The sequence below is a fragment of the Malaclemys terrapin genome, chromosome 18 (assembly GCF_027887155.1).
Source record: "Malaclemys terrapin pileata isolate rMalTer1 chromosome 18, rMalTer1.hap1, whole genome shotgun sequence".
In the NCBI taxonomy this organism is placed as follows: Eukaryota; Metazoa; Chordata; order Testudines; family Emydidae; genus Malaclemys; species Malaclemys terrapin.
Window position 1 is genome coordinate 1,309,656 of NC_071522.1, and position 18,004 is coordinate 1,327,659.

Here is an 18,004-nt window from a genome sequence, read left to right on the forward strand (position 1 = left end):
GTCCATCCACAGGTTCTCAGAGCTGTTCAGACTCCATTCCCAACATGCAGAAAGACAACCTCTGGCTTCTGGGGAGGTGTGGGACCTTCACGTGCAAAAGGGACCCCCACTGCTATACTCGAGCACCCCCCACCTACATTCTACCTGAATTAGAAGCAGCCCCTGGTTTGCTCAGGTGTGCAGCATGAGGAGTCACAGCACACCCCATTCCAAGCCCACACATTGGGGAATAAAGCTCTGAACCAGACCTTGACCTTTCTGCACTGCCTGTAAGGCACCTCCTCGGGGGAGCCAGGCTACAGACCAGTTTCTACCTCCCAGAGGGGAACTTTCCTGTCCAAGCAGGAGTTGCTAATGCAGGACAGAAACCAGGGCACAGCCAGTGTCACAGCTCTGCAGGGAAGGGGCTGTCAGCAGCAGTCACCGAGCTGTACATTTTCAAAGCTAGGTAGAGCGTGTGGCCTGCAGAAGGGGAGGGGCTCCTTCCAAGTGACCTTTAACTCAGCTGGGCTGACCACAATGACTGCTGCTGTCTCAGAGCACAAAGTGCTGACGCACTCTGCTCTGCGCATGCCCACGCTCAATGCTGTTCACCCTTTGCACCCATTTGGTTAGAGCAGGGACTTGGCAGCAATTCAGGGCAGAGCCTGGCAAGCAACACCCCGCCAAATGGTGCATTCCGCACACGCTACCAGGCTTCTTCAGGGGCGTCTGCATTCCAGGGCTGGGAGCGCCTTACCGACATGGCACAGCCAGCGCTCACCTTCTCAGGCACAGAGGTTTGGGCTGATGGAGCTTTGCACAGCCTGGGGCAAGCTAGCCGTGAGACCAATGCCTTGGCGCACAAAGGAAGATGGGCTACAACTAGAAGGGCCAGTTTATTAAAGAGAAACCTCACATCCCAGAGAATTCAAACACATTTGGAAAGGGCCCAGCCCTGCTGAGTGGGCCCAACTTCACAGCAGCACAGTCCTAAACGCCCCGAGCTCGGGCACCAGCCAGCGCCGGGGGGAAGTAAGGATTCATTAATACAGCTTATGATGCTTACAAGCAGCCTGAAAGAGCCAGTGTTAAAGTTCAGAAACTCCCCTTTAGCAATGGTTAAAACAAAATGGTTTAAAATATTGAGAAGTTCCATATCCCTGGCTGCAGCAGGGTGGGAACCAGAGGTCTGCACTGCACAACTGTTCTCCTGGGGTACCGTGCTTAGGCTGCTCTACCAGTGAAGGCCAGAGGGAGGCGTCTTCTCATCTTTGTTGCTTTCCAATGAGAAGGGTGGGATTCGGACATCAAAGTGGGAGCCATCAGGCCTCTCAAACCGAAAAGTACCCCTGCAAAATGAAGTTAGAGCCCACACTGAGACCAATGCACACCACGCCCCTCACAGTGCAGGAATGGAATGACAACTCCTGGTGGGGGCATCAACCTTTCTGCACTCTGCCATTGCAGGGGCCTGCCTTCGCAGAATCCTCCCACCAGCAGGAAAGCATCACCGGCCATGTGACTCACTTACGACAAGGCGGTTAGCCCAACACAGAGCAGGCCACCCCTGGGGGGAGAGGCCTAAAGCCACCCCCAGATAACTCGGACAATGCTCTGCTCAGGCCAAGCCGGAGACAGGCTAGGTTAGGCCATCTGAGTTTAGTTTGCAAATAGGTCAAATTCACATTCTTATTTACCAGCAGAAGCCCCAATGGCTCAGCAACCTGGGATCAGTCCTTAAAGGCCCATCACAGGCAGTTTGGAAGCTGAAGTTTCTGCTTCACAATTTCACAACGGAAGATTAAGCACTGAACACACATTTCCGTACACAGGTAAGACAAGTCAACTCCCCAGCAGGTCTCCCAATGCCTCAGGAAAGCAAACTTGTGTGATGCAGGATGTGAGCTAACAGGGAGGGGTCTTGATAGATAAAACAATAGCTCTGAGTCGGATTCTTCATCACCTGAGAAGACCATCTACTAGAAAGGAAGCCATGTGGCTTGGTGATTCCAGCCCCTTCCGCTCCCCACTACTGGAATGGCTTCCTAGCTCTGGCGCCCGTCTTTCCTTTCAGACTTTGGGGAGGAGGGCACTACAACGAGCTGCATTCTACTCCCAGGGGATCTTTCATTCAGCTAGTCAGGAATCCCCACCCATGCAAGGTGAAAGCCTGAGTTAGCAAGACCTGAAGGGACAGGTCTGCTGTAGTAATTCCAGCTCAGATACAAGTGTCTGCAAAGCAGCCCCCAGCTTCTGAGAAAGGTGTGCTCAAAGGTGGGGAAGAGAGGGGTCATGTGACACCTCTCCACAATGTGCACAGTTAGGGATTTAATGAACGAGTGGTTAGTTTTCAATGCTGCTGAAGTACATGGGACTGCGTAAGCCAGGAACAATCCCAAGCGTCAGGCCTTTGGGCACTAAATTTCAGACTCACTCTGGGAGAAAGTCAGTGCACTTCTCTAGCATTTCCTCCAGTGGGTTCTGCTAAAGGAAGGCCCTAGGGTACAAGAGCCCATACAACCCTGCCTCTGGGACTCAAGAGGGAACATGTCGGGGAGCTGATAATTTGGGGAACTGATAATATAAGCAGATCATTTGGAAAGGGCCCAGCTCCATCGCAAGGGAGAAACTGGGGAAGAAGAAGGAACCAGCTCGGAGTCTCTGCCAGGGCTCATGGACAGCAGGGGTTCCTGGAACTATCACTACAGCCTGGTTTATGCAAACGTGCAGCCACCTTTAGTTGCCTTGTCCACACCCACCAGCTGTTGAGTCCTGTGAGAACCCCAGACTGTGAGCTTTCTGGGACACAGACTGTCTCGGGGTCCTAATCTCCAACTGAGGACTCTGCACTACCACAACAGTGAATGTTTCTTACCACATGTGACCACTGGATGCCTGCAGTGAGACATGGCTGCTGTATTGAAATGCTGGCTGCTCTTTGGATAAGACTGGCTCCTGAGGACACAAAGAGACCCCACTGTATCAGTCAGATCCCCCGAGATTTCTCCACAGCCAGCCATTGGCAGATTTGCTTTGCAACAAAATCAGCAGAGCTCCTCAGGCTTCAAAATGCTGCTTAGCAATTGTTTCTCTTCTTGCCATCACCACCCCCATAATAAAGGCCACACCCAATAAGCAGCACCAGCAGGACACCGTATTTCAGTTCCCCCCCAGTCAGATTGGGGGACTGAGTGAACTAGAACAACCCTCTGCTGACCAGATCTGCACTTTCTGCTGGGCTCCTTCCTGGGGTAATTCTGCAGGACTGCGAGCCTGCATAAAGCCCCACCCCCGGGCAGGCAGAAAACAGCAGGGAACCAAAGGGAGGGCGTGCGGGGGACGGGGAACAACCATTGGCACAGTTTTGGGGGGAACTGCCCCCAAACAGAGGCGAGGCATGGGGGGGCATGCAGGGTTACCTTCGCCCCCCCCCCCCCCATTTCTGCAAGCTGCCTAGCTGAAGGGGGCTGCAGATCTTCTGACTCTGCAGTTGAACGCCGCCTCCTGGGTCCTAGTGCCTGTCGAGCTCCCCTTCTGTGCAGCAGCGTGTGCCGGAAGTGGGGCTGGGTAAGGCGCGGCGGGGAAATGAGGGGAGGGACGGGGGGTAAGGAGAAGAGGTAGAGGGGAAGGAAGGGGGGGTGGAATAGGGTGGGGGAGGGGATTGTGGAGTGAGGCATAGATGCTGGAACTAGCAGTGGAGGCTGCAGGGTGATCTCCCACCTCAATGCAGCCAGTGCCCTGTGCTCCCCACTATCATGCCGGAGCCACATTTATTTATTGACAAATAAAATTTGCAGAATTTTAAAGTATTGCACACAGAATTTTTCGGTGCAGAATTCCCTCAGGAGTGACAGAACCTGCAAGGAACTGTGCACATGACTCTTTCACAATGCACACTTACTGCAGTCACTGGAAGTGCCCATTAAGCCGCATACTGATAAATCAACCCAGGGCGAGTGCTCAGACATAGCCTCCATTTGGGGGACAGATATCAGGCAATACTTACCCTTCCCACAACTCCTCGGCCCCGAACAGTTTCCAGGGTGCCAGACAAACTAAATATCCTCCAGTGCCGTTCTCGCAGTTGTACCACCTCATTGTCAAGGTTCTCCAAGCGGATACAGTAACGCCACTAGAGAGGCAAGAGACACAGTCGTCAGGAGCTGGAGCCAGCCGCCAATAGGCCAGGTATCAGGTCCACTTGCTGATGCCACCCTCCCTCAGAGCCCATCATGATAAATCTGTCCATAGCCATGGTGGGGCTTCCAGCACCTCACAGCAAAGAAATGCCCTCCTCCTCCTCTGGCTGTTTTACAGAAGCACAAGGCACTTACCCAATAGACATGGGAATTCTGGGCTTCCTGTCAAGAGAAATAAACTAGTTTAATAGATGTCCTTCAGCTCAGCACCAATGCCCCTTCAGCGATCAGCACAGCACAAGCACGCAGGGCTGACTGGGCAGCACAGACTGAGGCACTCTCCAAATTCACCCATGAGTTAGTCCCTCATTCCCAGGGTAACACTGGCCTGAGCATCTATGTAACTGTGACAGAAGAGCTCCAGGGATCCACCAGTGACTGGAGAACTGACCAGTCATGGGTACCCCTGTTAATTATACCTCTGTGCTGTTAGAGGATGTCCAACTCCACATGCTGTTGGTTAGCAGATGGGATACATACCAGTTCAGCTCTCCAGAAGCTTAGCTTCCATCAGGGCCTGCCTGTGTTGTGGTCCAAGGCTGCCTTACAATCCTACTGATCCTAGAGGCATTGTTTATTTTGAAACTGTATGTGTAAATTCCCAGCTCTCCACCCCACAAGGCAGCTGGCTAATACACAAGCTGAACCCCGAGCAGCGAGGTGTCAGAAGCACAGGGTGTCAGCTGAATCCAGAAAGCTTTAATCTCCTCAGCCCCAGGGAGAAGGCAAAGCAGCCGAGTGTCAAACCCCAGGCGGGGCGGGGGAGACTAAGTGTAACTCACTGCGGTCCAGATTGCGCTGGTGCCATTTCACATCCAACACTAACAGCAGGGAGTGTTAATGATACAGGCATTGTGAAAATTCTCACCTGCCCTTTAGTAGCACCTCTCCCACAGAGCAGCCCAAGGCGTTTCACAGAACTCAGCTAACAACTAGCAGGGGCTGAGATGGGGATGTTCCCATAACCATTCTGTCCCATGTTTCCATGTTCACGACCACTGAGGATAATGATATGTGAGGATGCAACTAGAACAAGAAGCCAGGTCACAGGACGAAAGCGAGATGCTGCAGCAGGACTCGGCGCTATCTGCACTGGCCCATAGAAAGGATGAGGGTGTTTTAAATGGGGTGGAGAGAGTAACAATGGTGTCCACGCTAGGTAAGACCCAGACCTACCCTCATGCCCATGTAGAAGGGGATGACGGTGACTCGGATATTCTCGGTGGTTTCTCGGTGCACATCAGACAGCTCTAACCAGGGATGATTCTTTTCCTGCCACGCACACAGCGTGTCCCTCGCTACAAAAGGCGGAACTGCAGGGAGTGGAAAGATGACAGTTTATCCAAAAGGCTATAGATAAGCTACTGAACTCCCGCCTCTCAGACAGAGCGGCAGCTTTTACATGGTTACAGAGGTCTGTCTAAGGATGCTTCTGCTAGAACAAAGCCTCTCACCCCACGGGTAATGCACTGCACCTAAGACAATGAGCTGCAGATGCCGGTCTTTCCTTATGAAGGTGCCTTATAGGAGCACACAGCTCTGTAGAGGCTTTCTCTAGGGCAAGGCTCAAGGGGCATGCAGTTACCTTTTGTCTGGTCGTACATAAGAAACCTCTCAAAGAGCTCGTGCTGGATTGGCACCTGATCGGTGGAGCTGTAGGGAAGGATGTCTTCATGGCTTACATAGTCTAGACCTAGAGAAGAAGCCTACATCAGCCATTAAATGCCACCAGCAAAGGGAGATTCACAGGAGGCACCTTAGCAGGGCAATAAATTACACTAATGAGTAGTAAAAGGGCCTGGCAGAGGAAATCTAAACTAGCAAAACTATCCTCAACCTACAGGACACTCCCTGGCAATAATTCTTCACAACTCGCTTTACCACCTTCTTCAAAAGAGATACATACTTCTCCAATTCTCTTCTAGAACCTCTAATGGCTGCAGAAGTGATTAGACTATCACACAAGGACTTCAGATAGGGAACACAACAGAAGGAGAAACAGAGATCCAGCAGCCCTAGAAATAAAGGAGGCGAAAGGAATGCAGGGTGTAGGATCTGAGAATATCTACTGCTAAGTAGAGAGAGTGGGGTTTGGGGTCAACAGCTCAAAGGATCTGAGCAACAGTCAAGACTCCCTCACTCGCCTAGCCACTGACTCCAGTTGAACATACCTCTTCACAATGCTGTGCATGTCAGTCACTCGACTGTTCTCCAAGAGGCCTACAAACTGCACCTAGGACAAGGCATTCCAGGGGTAGATCTACGTACTGCTGTTACTAGACTTCACTAGTGATGGTACCTCTCATGGTCCTCCTCGCCTGATCTCATGAGAATCTGCACTCTCCAGAAAGCTTAAGAGCAGCTATTTACTCACCTGGTATGGCATAGAGAGCTCGACTGTCGTCATGATTCGCCAGGAACGTCACTGCTTCCGTCTGTGACCTCTGAGACTGAAAATAAGGGGGATTTAGCGCTTCGAATGGACAATACTGTGGGCCGACAGCAGTTTTATTATTCTTCTCTCAAGGTTGTACATTTCATTTAACCAGTTCAGCTCAGAACAAACATTTCTCTTGTTTTAATCTCCCAGAGAAAAATCACAATTCAAACACCAACTAAAAAGAAGATTTTGTTCCTATTGCCTTTACCTAACCTGTCAAGTATCAGAGGGGTAGCCGTGTTAGTCTGGATCTGTAAAAACCGACAAAGAGTCCTGTGGCACCTTATAGACTAACAGACGTATTGGAGCATAAGCTTTCGTGGGTGAATATGTTTGACGAAGTGGGTATTCACCCACGAAAGCTTATACTCCAGTACGTCTGTTAGTCTATAAGGTGCCACGGGACTCTATCGCTTTTAACCTAGGCAGAAGAAATTTGACCTACTCAGAAGAGTAATGGTTAAACATTTCTGATGATCTTTCTTAGCAGAATGATAACCTGGTAAAACAGAACCAGTCAGTCACCCCTGTTCCAAACATTCCCACTATAGAGGAACAACATTAACAGCACGCTCCCAGCCTTTCATTACAGCTGCTGTCTGCATCTAAGGAATTAACAGAAGAGGGAAATCTTTGGGTGTCAAGAACAAGGTTATCAGACACTTACTATATGTGGGCAATCCCGAGCATCTATTAGCACCTGATAGTAGGTGTGAGTTTTGCCTTTGACTTCTTTGGATCCATGACCTGCTGCACTTTCACTCCTAAAGAAAAAGACAAATTCTGAGCACAAGAGCTCCTTTCACTAGCCTACACCCTACGGATGTGATTACACCTACCAGCAGCAAGTGAGACAGAGCGGGAATAAGTTTGGTCATACATCAGGTTGCATCTCTGATATTGTAGATAAAGTACAAACAGTTGCTACCCGCAACAAGTTCATTCTTAAAGGAAAAGGGGGTTCTGAATACACTGCAGGATCTCCAGTCACTCCATTTCAGTCAATGTGAGATTCACACCACCCACACATACAGCAATAAATGATGAGAGATGCCTATATATATCTCCATGTCAGTGGCATGATAGCCCCCATTTACAGAGACTGAGAAGTGTCTCACTAGTCAGTCAGGCTTCCTATCTGGGTTAATGCTTTCACTCCGCCCTTATTTTCAATGTGTTCACTCCTCAGTCCTATCTATGTCCCACAAGACTCACTTGCGGGGTTCATCAGCTGCATGGAGTGGAAGGTGAAAGACAAGGAGGCTCCATCTCTGAGAAGGCTGAACTGAACCTAGCTTGCCAAGACTGGAGCCAAGGCCAACCAGTTCAAATCACTAGGAACCTATACAGCAACCTACACCTAAATCCACAGGAGTTTCTTTTGTTAACATGCAATTCCACCCTCCATTTGTTTCTAAAGCACACACACCATTCCCTAAAACCTTCCTCCCACCTTTTAACTTAGTCTAAATTAATACCAAAATAGTTTCTCTTATTATGAGCCGATCTCTCCCAGTTTGATGCTCACACAAAAGTCACCCGAGGCTTTGCCTCACTCTTTCCTAAAACCTCTGTGATCCTGACCAGGAAGAACAGTGAAAGGCTTAAGCAGCATGGGAGCAAATGAACAAATGTAAATCCTTACTTTTCTGGAACAGGAGAAGCAACATCCCGATCATACAACCTGGCTTGCCAGGGAAACAGGACTATTCCTCGGTAGCCAAATACACTGTGAAGAAACAGCTGAAAAGGGGAATCATAAACTTCAGTCCTGTGTAAATCACAGCCAAGAGATTAAAACGCACCCCAAAAAAGGGTAACAACCTCACACTTCTAAAGCAGCAGCATTTTATTTGTATTATGCAGGGAGAACTAGCAAGATTTGGGCAGAACCTGGGTTGATGGGGCAGGGGAGAAGAAAGAATCTAAGACATGCTCCATTTTCTGGACCTGTTGACAGAGAGGAGAGGGGTGACAGAGAAGGAGGGAACGGAGAAGGCTTGGGGGGAGGGAGAAGTGGGAACTAAACACCCGGGAGCTGTCGGAGCCGCAGGCAGAGCTGGTCGGGGGCGCAGCGAGGCCAGGAATGGAGACGGGCTTGCGAGGGCTCCGCACAGCGGGGGCAGGTTCACTCTCTCCCTTGCTGCTGCAGGGACGAGGCTTGGGAGCGGACACCTACCTGGCCCGTTTCGTATTTGCCCTGCGGCTTCGGCACCTCGAACACTCCCACCGGCTCCAGCACTTTGCCCTCGGCCCGGTTCCTGCGGGGGAACCACAGCGAGTCAGGCCAGGCGGGGGCCGGGGTCCCGCAGAGCCCCGCTCCGCCCCGCCCCGCAGAGCCCCGCTCCGCCGCGCGGACCCGACCCCGCCTCACCGGGACGAGAGGTGGCGGCGCGGGGGCAGCTGCGAGGCCCCGGGGCCCCCCGCACACAGCGCCCGGAGCCCGCGGCTCGGGGCCTCCCTGAGCGGCAGCGCCCGGACCCGGCACCTGCTCAGCGCCGCCGCCAGGTAGCGCCGCGCCGCGCCGCCCGACATGCCGCCCGCCCAGGCCGGCCGAGCCGGGACAACGGACGGGCCTGGCTCTGACACCACCCCCGGGCCACAATGCCCCGCGCGGCCGCCGCCCCCGCCGGTTATGCAACCTCCGCCTTCCCAGCGCCCTTTGCGAGCGGCCACTCCCGGAGAAGCCGCTCTCTATGGTTGGTCGGGGAGGCCTTGGGAACGGGCCTGTGATCATGTGACCCCCCGTCCTGTCCAAGATGGCGTCCTCCATAGTGGCGGGGGAGCGGCTGGTGCGGGCGGCGGCCTCTGCCAGCGGGGAGCTTGGGCGGCTTCCCCGCGAGCTGCGGGCGGAGCTGGAGGCCGCTTTGGGGGCCCAGGCCGCCGGGCGCGGCCCCCTCGTCCCCTTCAGCCTGCTCCGGAAGTTGCAGGGCGCCCTGCGCCAGGCAGGTGAGAGGCGCCGGTCGGGGCCATGGCCTGAGGCTGAGCGTCCGCCGGGCTCATTTCCGGCCCCCTACGGCCAGGGTCGGCGCGGGGGGGCACGAGGGGTACACTTACTCCCCCCCCCCCAAGATCTTCTAGGGGGCCCCAAATTATTGTCAGCAAAGCCAAAACGTGCACAACGTTATCCATGGCTAAGCGGCGGAACAGCAGCAGAGCGGGAGCTTCACCCTTTATATAAACTATAAATCCATGCAACATACTGACACCGCAGCCAAACTTTGCTTTTGCAGACTCTTAAAATCTAAGATTTTCTAGGGAGTTAACTAGCCCCTGGAATCCTGGAAGGTTGTTCGCTTTTTAAATAACATCCAGGGCCCCCAAAATACCTACCCCCTCTTCCAGTAATGGGACTCTAAAACTGGCTTCCATCTCCTGTGAGTGTCACAGCCTTGATCTGCCTCCGCTGAAATCCTTCTCCCGGTTCCTTGCTTCTCTGTGGTCTCCCCAAGTCCCAGCTCCCCAGCAAAATGCTGCTGCTCTCTTTCTCACCTATACAGAGAAACATGGCCCCATTGTACTATCTTCAGACTGTTCCCTGTTACTTCAGGCAGCTTGGAACTGGAGCCTTCCATTCTTGTCTATAAAAACCTCCATGGATTTTGAGTCACCTGTCCTAATGGATCTCTTGTCTCTAACTCCCCTCTCTTGTCTAGAACCATCAACCTCTGCCCCTTCAGACAGTGTGGCCAGCATTGGTGTTGACTTCTCTCCAACTCCTGCCTCCAGCGACCCCTTTTTGTATCTCAGCCTCCTTATTATGTCTATACCTCTGACATGTTTCTTTCCCTGTTGCAGGAAGGATGGCTGTATAATTAAGGCACAGGATTTAGAATTTAAGGCACAAATTGGGCTTTTTTCATGGCTCTGCCACTTTGGGAAAATCACTTAACGTCTATCCCTTAGTTTCCTCCTCTGTACAATGAGGATAATACTAACTTCACAGGGTATTTGGTGGCCTAAGTTATTGTTTTTAAAGTGCATTGAAATCTTCAGTTTGTAGGTGTTAGACAAGTGCATAGTATTAATCTCTAACTCCTCTAAACTGTTTGAGGATCCATCTCAGATGATAGACTCTACAAACCTTGTACTTTAAATCAACAGTTAATTTTATCCACAAAGTGTTCTCTCAGAATTGGCTGAATTAAAACTATTGCAAAGTGTAAAAATTCAAGTTAAACAGTCAAAATAAACCCCCTCATTTTACAATATTTCCTCACTTACCTTGTTAACATCTTCATTGCTCAAACTGATCTCAAAACTAATTTGAAATCTAGTTATAATGCTACTTGTCTTTCATTTATCCTGGAACTGTGAACCTAGCTAGTTTCACTTTAGTACTCTTGTACTAAGCAGATGCTGTTAGGTGGAAGGGTCAGGATTTTTATTTTGTTCTCCTTGACAACCTATTTAACTTAACAAAAACAATTTTGTTTAAAACTACTTGTTGTTTTTAAACTCTGTTTCTCTCACTCACACACACACACACTCTCTCTCTCTCTCTCTCTCTCTCTCTATGTCTTGGAGACATTTCCATGTTGCATCCTTGATGTGACCAGCTAGAGATCCAGAGATTGACCTGGATGTTACATTTCACTGCTTTGCCTACATTTCTGAACTGAAAGGATTTAGAGGAACTCTTTGTGTTGTAGGTTCTCCTGTGTATCTCCATGAGCTACTGGAAGGCAGCGAGATTTATCTCCCTGAAGTGGAGAAACCTCCAAGGGTATGTAACAAGCATGGGATAAATGCTAGTTACAGCTATTGTTAGAACACTGTTTCCATCTCTTAGCTAGGGACGTTACTAAAACTAGATGTTTTTCATGTGCCAAGAAATGTACAGAATAAATTAATGGCACCTCAGCTCTCATTGCAGTTTCTCTTGTTTATTAATTGTCTTTAGAACCCAGAGCTGGTGGCCCGTCTGGAGAAGATAAAGGCTAAGCTAGCCAATGAGGAATACAAGCGGATAACAAGAAACATCAACTGCCAGGTCTGAAGAAAGGCAGGGAAGATACAAGATCAGAATAAATCTGGACAGTCTGTTCTCCACCAATTATAAAAGTTTACCGTACTCTATGGAACCACCATAAATGTTAAAGTAATACGTACTCAGCACAGCTCTTTCGTGGCAATGCTCAGAGATGAATTTGGGGTCCCAGGCTCTTTGGTTTGGAAGCTGAGAGGCAAAAGCAACTCAGCTCTATGTGGAGAGCATCTGATATTCCTTTCCCATGACCCCGACTGGCCTATCCAAGAGTATCACTGTTGAGCTCCAGAGTCCCTCACCGGGAGTGAGGATTGGTGCAGCACAAGGCCTTTAAAGGGAGAAATAGAGAAGTGCTGGAAGCCTTCCACCTCAAACAGGGCTGCCAAATCTGTATTGTAAACAAGGGAACCGGAGCCATCAGGGTGCTACCCACAAGCCTGTTGATCAAATATAGTTCTAGTCTCAACGGGGCAGCAGTGCAGGATGCTCTACTGGAATTGTCTCCACTATGGAATTGACACCTAGGGTGGAATAAGGTTTTTATAACCCGGTTCTTCTCCTTCTCCTCTCAGGAACTGAACCGGTACGGGACTCTGGCTGACTTGGGAAGGCAAGGTGAGTTGTATCAACACAGGAGGAAGCAGGCAGTGTATGCCCAGCAGGCAGAAAGCCAATTGTGAAAATCAATTGCCATCTACTCATCCTCAAAGACAGAGCAGCCCCACCTCTCTCTGACTAGCAGGGTGTGTTTCACTAGATGGGTTTAATTTGAAATAAGGGACGGTCCCTATTTATACATTAAATAACTTGGGATGATTATATGGGTGTCAGAGTTTGAAGGATTTTGAAAAGCCTCAGGGTTGGGAGTTTGGATCAGAAGGGGAGACCATGGTGCCTAAAGAAGAGATGTCTGCCAGCTCTGACCTAGATAGCCTGACCAGTGAAATTTTGTGTCTAGCTTGCTTCTCTCTGGCTCACGCTGTCCCCCGGCTGCAGTTTGCGGGCCCAGCAATGCAGGCAGAGGTGAATTTGTTAGTGTTTTAAATCAAAATTGCTTCTTCAAAAGAGGCAAGTTTTTTCAAAAGGTACAACACGTGTTTATTCTTGAGTGTTTTTCTATCTGAACAATGGGGAAGGGACTGGCAGATTCAGGCAGAGGTACTATAGCTTACCCCAAGACCTTACGTTGCATGCTAATGACAAACCGCTTTTATCTGCAAAGGCTTTTGCTGACATCTCTCCTCCCTCCCTCCCGTCCCCAGTTAGGTCCATGAAAGCCGTGGTCATCACCATATTCAACTTCATTGTCACAGTGGTGGCTGCATTTGCCTGCACATACCTGGGCAGCCAGTACATCTTCACAGAAATGGCAGCGGTGAGTGTGAGCTGGGACAGCACAGTTTCCATGTTTGTTTTTTCCATCCTCAACCTCCTTTGGCGTGTTCAGAGCACATTGGAAGGACCTGGCAGGAATGCCATCTCCACTGAGAACAGGAGGCTGATTGGAATGCTCCAGCAGCGTCACTTAAACCTCCCTTATTTCTTCTTGTCCCCCCAGCGTGTGCTGTCAGCTGTGATCGTGGCCTCAGTGGTGGGCTTGGCTGAACTGTACGTGATGGTGCGGACCATGGAAGGGGAGCTCGGAGGATTGTAGTCAGGAGGCTTTCACTTAGACTGTGATCCTTATGCTGGAGGTCTTTTCCTCCCCTGTGGGTTGAATGAATCACCAGATGCACTGAACAGGGACCTTGTGGCATGGAACAGAAGAGTCAGCTGCATTGGGAGGTTTCAAATCCATGAATGGCCCAGGGAAGAGTGGGGGGATCGTCTAGCTCTGAAGTTGCTGTCCCTTGTTCAAAATAAATGGGTTCTGTGTGCATTAGAATTACCTTCCTCCTGCCCGAAGGCAGATTCCTAGGGCGGAGATGCTGCGTGTACCGGGGCAGCCTGGGTGTGTCTCTGCCCTCTTTATCCCAACCCCTACTCCATTGCTTCTACAGAAGCCATTACACTTGGTTTCTTTAATGCTCTTCCATTCCTGCATGGTGCACTAGCCAAGCTGTTTTAGGGTAAAGCACAGTTTGTACAGGGCATGAGCCCTGCCTGCTCTTGACTGAAGCAGTGGGTGCCTCACCCAGGCCCTGTGCTCATGGCAGTGCATTTTCTCCCCCCTGCAGACAGCTGCTCCCCTGGAGAATGAGGGCACCTACTCCCACACTGTTCCTCCCATACTGGGACATTTCCTAACTCAGAAGGTGTTGCAGCCAATACAGGGAATTCTTTATCTGTTAAGATGAGATCTAATAGAGAAACTGACTGCAGACCTAAAAATTAATGATAGCTTAGGTATAAGTGATTATGACTTATGTACAGTGTGAATAAAGTCTAGACCAGTAATATAGATACGTGTGCTACTTTAATAAGGCCAGTTTCACAAAGCCAAAAACAATTGGGCCAAATGAGCTGGGAGGGATGACTTAAGCAGAAAAATGTAAATGATAATTGGGAAACATTTAACAACACCTTACTAGATGCCCAAAAAGATGCAAGCAAGGAAGAAAGATGTATTGATTAAAAACTGACTTCTTTTAGAGGGGAAAGGAAGGCAGCTATAAAAAAAAAGTGTAACAAATTAAAGAAAAGGGGGAGTGGATAGGGACAAGTCACAAGTTGGAAATTGTAGAAAACGTATAAGGGAAGCATATGGACATAAGGAGAAATCTATAGCCAGCAGAATTAAGAAGGAGTTTTAAAAATATATTAGGAACAAAAGCAATCATGATAATAGTATTGGTCCATTACTAGCTGGAAATGGTAGAATCATCACTCATCAGAAAAGGCAGAAGTGTTCAATAAATATTTCTGTTCTGTATTTAGGGAAAGACAGATGATATAGTCTCATCGTATGGTGATAACTCCACTCCACTAGTTGGGCATTTTTAAATCAGCAGGTTCAGATAACTTGCAACCATGATTTTTAAAGAGCTGGCTGAGGAGCCTCCCAGGCCACTAATGTTGGTTATCAGTGAGTCCTGGGGAAGTTCCAGGAGATTGGAAACAAGCTAATATTGTGCCAATTTCTAAAAAAGGCAAACTGAATGACCTGGGTTATTATAGGCCTGTCAGCCCGACACTGATCCTAGGGAAGATAATGGAGCCGGTGATACAAGACTTGATTAATCAAGAATTAAAGGAAGGTAATGTAATTAATGCAAATCATCATGGGTTTACGGAAAACAGATGCTGTCTAACTAGTAATCTCATCAAAAAATATCTGGCTGATAAAGGTATAATGGACTTGGACTTTCAGAAAACCTTTGACAAGGTCCCTCACCAAAGGCTCTTAAACAAAGTAAGCAGTGCTGGGACAAGAGGGAATGTCCTCTTGTGGATCAGTAACTGGTTAAAAGAAAGGAAACAAGAGTAGGAATAAATGGTTAGTTTTCACACAGGAAAAAGGTAAATCATGGGGTCCCCCACAAATCTACACTGGGACCAGGGCTGGTTAGCATATTTATAAGTGATCTGGAAAACTGGGTGAACAGTGAAGTGGAAACATTTGCAGATGACACTGAACTACTCAAGATAGTTAAGTCCAAAGCAGACTGAAGAGTTACAAAGGGATCTTAATAAACTGGGTGACTGGAGAACAAAATGGCAGATGAAATTCAGTATTGATAAATGCAAAGTAATGCACATTGGAAAAATTAGTCCTAACTATGCATATAAAATTATGGGGTTTAAATTACCTATTACCACTTAAGAAAGATCTTGGAATCATTATGGATGGTTCTCTGAATACATCTTGTCAATGCGCAGCCGCAGACAAAAAAGCTAACAATGTTAGAAACCATTAGGAAGGGAATAGATGATAAAACCAAATATCGCGATGCCACTATATAAATCCATGGTACTCCCACACCTTAAATAATGCATGCAGTTCTGGTTGCCCCCTCTCAAGATATATTAATTGGCAAAGGGACAGAGCAGGGCAACAAGAATTCACTATGGTGAGAAGCCTACTTGGACAAAGATTGTAAATTGCTAATGTTAAGTTTTAGTCACTAAAAAGCATGTTTTACTTGTAACCAACCTGTGTCTTCTGTTCTTCTCTCTTAAACCTACCTTCTTCATTAGTAACTTTGTCCTTGTGTTATTACCAAGCCATGCCAGTGCCGGCCATTGAAGTGAAGTGTGGATCTTCAGCAGAACCACCAGGCTGAAGTGCACTTTGTCTCTTTGGAGGCAGCAAACTTAACTTCTGTGGGGGTCCGGCGAGAGGGAACGGACACTGCAATGGAGACCGTTTGGGGGCAACTCCAGAACATGAAGGGCTGTTGGTGTCGTCCTGCAAGGAATGACCGGGCTGGTGGAAGCCAAGATGTGGCCACTGTGCTGTGAACACACTGCTGGTGCCAGGGCTCTGAGTCAAACCTGCACAGCACAGATGCACTCGGGGTTACAGGGCAGGCAGAGACACAACCCCTCACTGGTCTGGGTGAACCCCAGAGTACATGGGGAAGTGGTAAATAATGAAGAGGACAAATCACTGATTCAGAGTGATCGCGATCGCTTGGTAAACTGGGCGCAAGCAGACTGTGTTTTAATGAGGCTAAATGTACACATGGGAATAAAGACTGAGCTGCACTTACATCAAATTTGTTGATGGCCAGTTTATATCCATGTGTTCCTGTGTCCAAATTGGCACTTATCTTAGATCAGGGGTTGGCAACCTTTCAGAAGTGGTGTGCCGAGTCTTCATTTATTTACTCTAATTTAAGGTTTCGTGTGCCAGTAATACATTTTAACATTTTTAGAAGGTCTCTTTCTATAAGTCTATAATATATAACCCTAAACTATTGTTGTATGTAAAGTAAATAAGGTTTTTAAAATGTTTAAAAAACTTCATTTAAAATTAAATTAAAATGCAGAGCCCCCCGGACCGGTGGCCAGGACCCGGGCTGTGTGAGTGCCACTGAAAATCAGCTTGCGTGCCACCTTTGGTTGCCTACCCCTGACTTGGATAATGCCTCTTGCCTACCCCTGACTTGGATAATACCTCCCCCTCCCTGGTATTTATCCCTCTGATGTACTTAGAGAGCAGTCAGATCTCCCCTCAGCCTTTGTTTGGTTGGACTAAACAAGCCAAGCTCCTTGAGTCTCCTCTCAAAGTAGGTTTTCCATTCCTCAGATCATCCTAGCAGGCCAGACTTGCCCGCACTGTTCCAGATGAGGTCTCACCAGTGCCTTGTATAATGGCAATAACCCTTCACTGTCTCTACTGGAAATACCTCACCTGATAAATCCTAGGACAGCATTAGCCTTTTTCACAGCTGCATCACACTGATGGCTGAGTCATCCTGTGATCAACCAACACTCGCAGGCCTTGCACCTCCTCCAGGGGGCATGAGGGAGTCTCCATCACTGACAATCTCTAACTCAGACTTGATGTTTTTCTAACAGCTCTGCTCTGGGAATTATTTTGGGCAGTTCTCTGGCCTGTGCTATCCAGGGGGTCAGCTTTCATGATCACAATGGCCCCCTCTGGCCTTGGAATCTCTGAGCTCCCCCCAGCTCTGGGGACTGTTCAGCCCCACTTCCTGGCAGTGGAGGGGGGTAATGCAGCATGCGCCACAGGGACAGAGACTAGCCTCTCCCTTGCTTTGTCATTCCATTCCACCATCAGTGGGGAGCAAACTGAACAACCTCAACCCCTGTAACCAGGAACCATCAACGGCGAAAGGGCAAGCCCGTGGGTGTCTGCCGTGCCCAGCAATAGCAACAAATGCTGTCATTGTAAACACTGGCTCTGGGATGATGTTACCACTCCTTGGGCAGCTCTTTGCATCTCTCCAACTGGGATTGTGGGTGCTCCCGCTGCTTGGATCCTCACCCAGTCCAGTCGATACAAAGGAGCCCTGCTTGTATAAAATAAAAGGCGTGTGTGACCTATTTCTGTAGCCTCCCAAGCCAGAGGCAGAGTGACTGCAGCAGGGTGTTGGATCTCATAGGAGTCTGACTCCCTCTTACACTGGTCTAGGTAAGATGCACCCAGCTTCTCACTCCCTCTTTGCCTAAGTCCACCGTAAGTAGAACCTGGCTTCAGGGTGAGACGTCCTGCTTCCATCAGTCCCACCGCAGAGGTGCACTTACCTTGTTAGCATCAGATTCAGCTGGTGCCTCAGTTTCTCCATTGGTTGGGTGGTTTAGCTCTTCTGCTGAACCCGAATCACCCCCTCCCAGGGTAATCCGTGACAATCCACAAGGAGGGAAAACAAACTCCGGAGCTACAGCTCCTTCTCAGGGGCTGGACGAACCACCCCAGTAATTCACCACTCTCTGTGCTCCAGAATGGCCCTTGCCCAGCCCTGTCCAGACACCTTGAGCCCCTTC

The 18,004-nt window shown here is 49.2% G+C and overlaps 2 protein-coding genes across 2 annotated transcripts; one reads left to right on the top strand and one right to left on the bottom strand.

Moving 5' to 3' along the window:
- Window positions 1-859: 859 nt before the first annotated feature.
- POLDIP2 (DNA polymerase delta interacting protein 2) lies at window positions 860-9,231 on the bottom strand. The gene is made up of 11 exons (XM_054008133.1): window positions 8,996-9,231; window positions 8,801-8,882; window positions 8,267-8,364; window positions 7,289-7,385; window positions 6,556-6,631; window positions 5,767-5,874; window positions 5,358-5,494; window positions 4,317-4,343; window positions 3,989-4,114; window positions 2,858-2,937; window positions 860-1,331 (listed from the first exon to the last, which is right to left on the bottom strand). Exons 1-11 carry the CDS (start codon window positions 9,154-9,156, stop codon window positions 1,217-1,219), a joined length of 1,107 nt encoding a protein of 368 aa, XP_053864108.1. The 5' UTR covers window positions 9,157-9,231; the 3' UTR covers window positions 860-1,216.
- Window positions 9,232-9,296: 65 nt separating this feature from the next.
- Window positions 9,297-15,747, top strand: TMEM199 (transmembrane protein 199). The gene is made up of 6 exons (XM_054008134.1): window positions 9,297-9,570; window positions 11,274-11,347; window positions 11,525-11,614; window positions 12,184-12,226; window positions 12,874-12,986; window positions 13,170-15,747. The coding sequence occupies exons 1-6, from the start codon at window positions 9,381-9,383 to the stop codon at window positions 13,263-13,265; spliced, it is 606 nt and encodes a 201-aa protein (XP_053864109.1). The 5' UTR covers window positions 9,297-9,380; the 3' UTR covers window positions 13,266-15,747.
- Window positions 15,748-18,004: the final 2,257 nt, after the last annotated feature.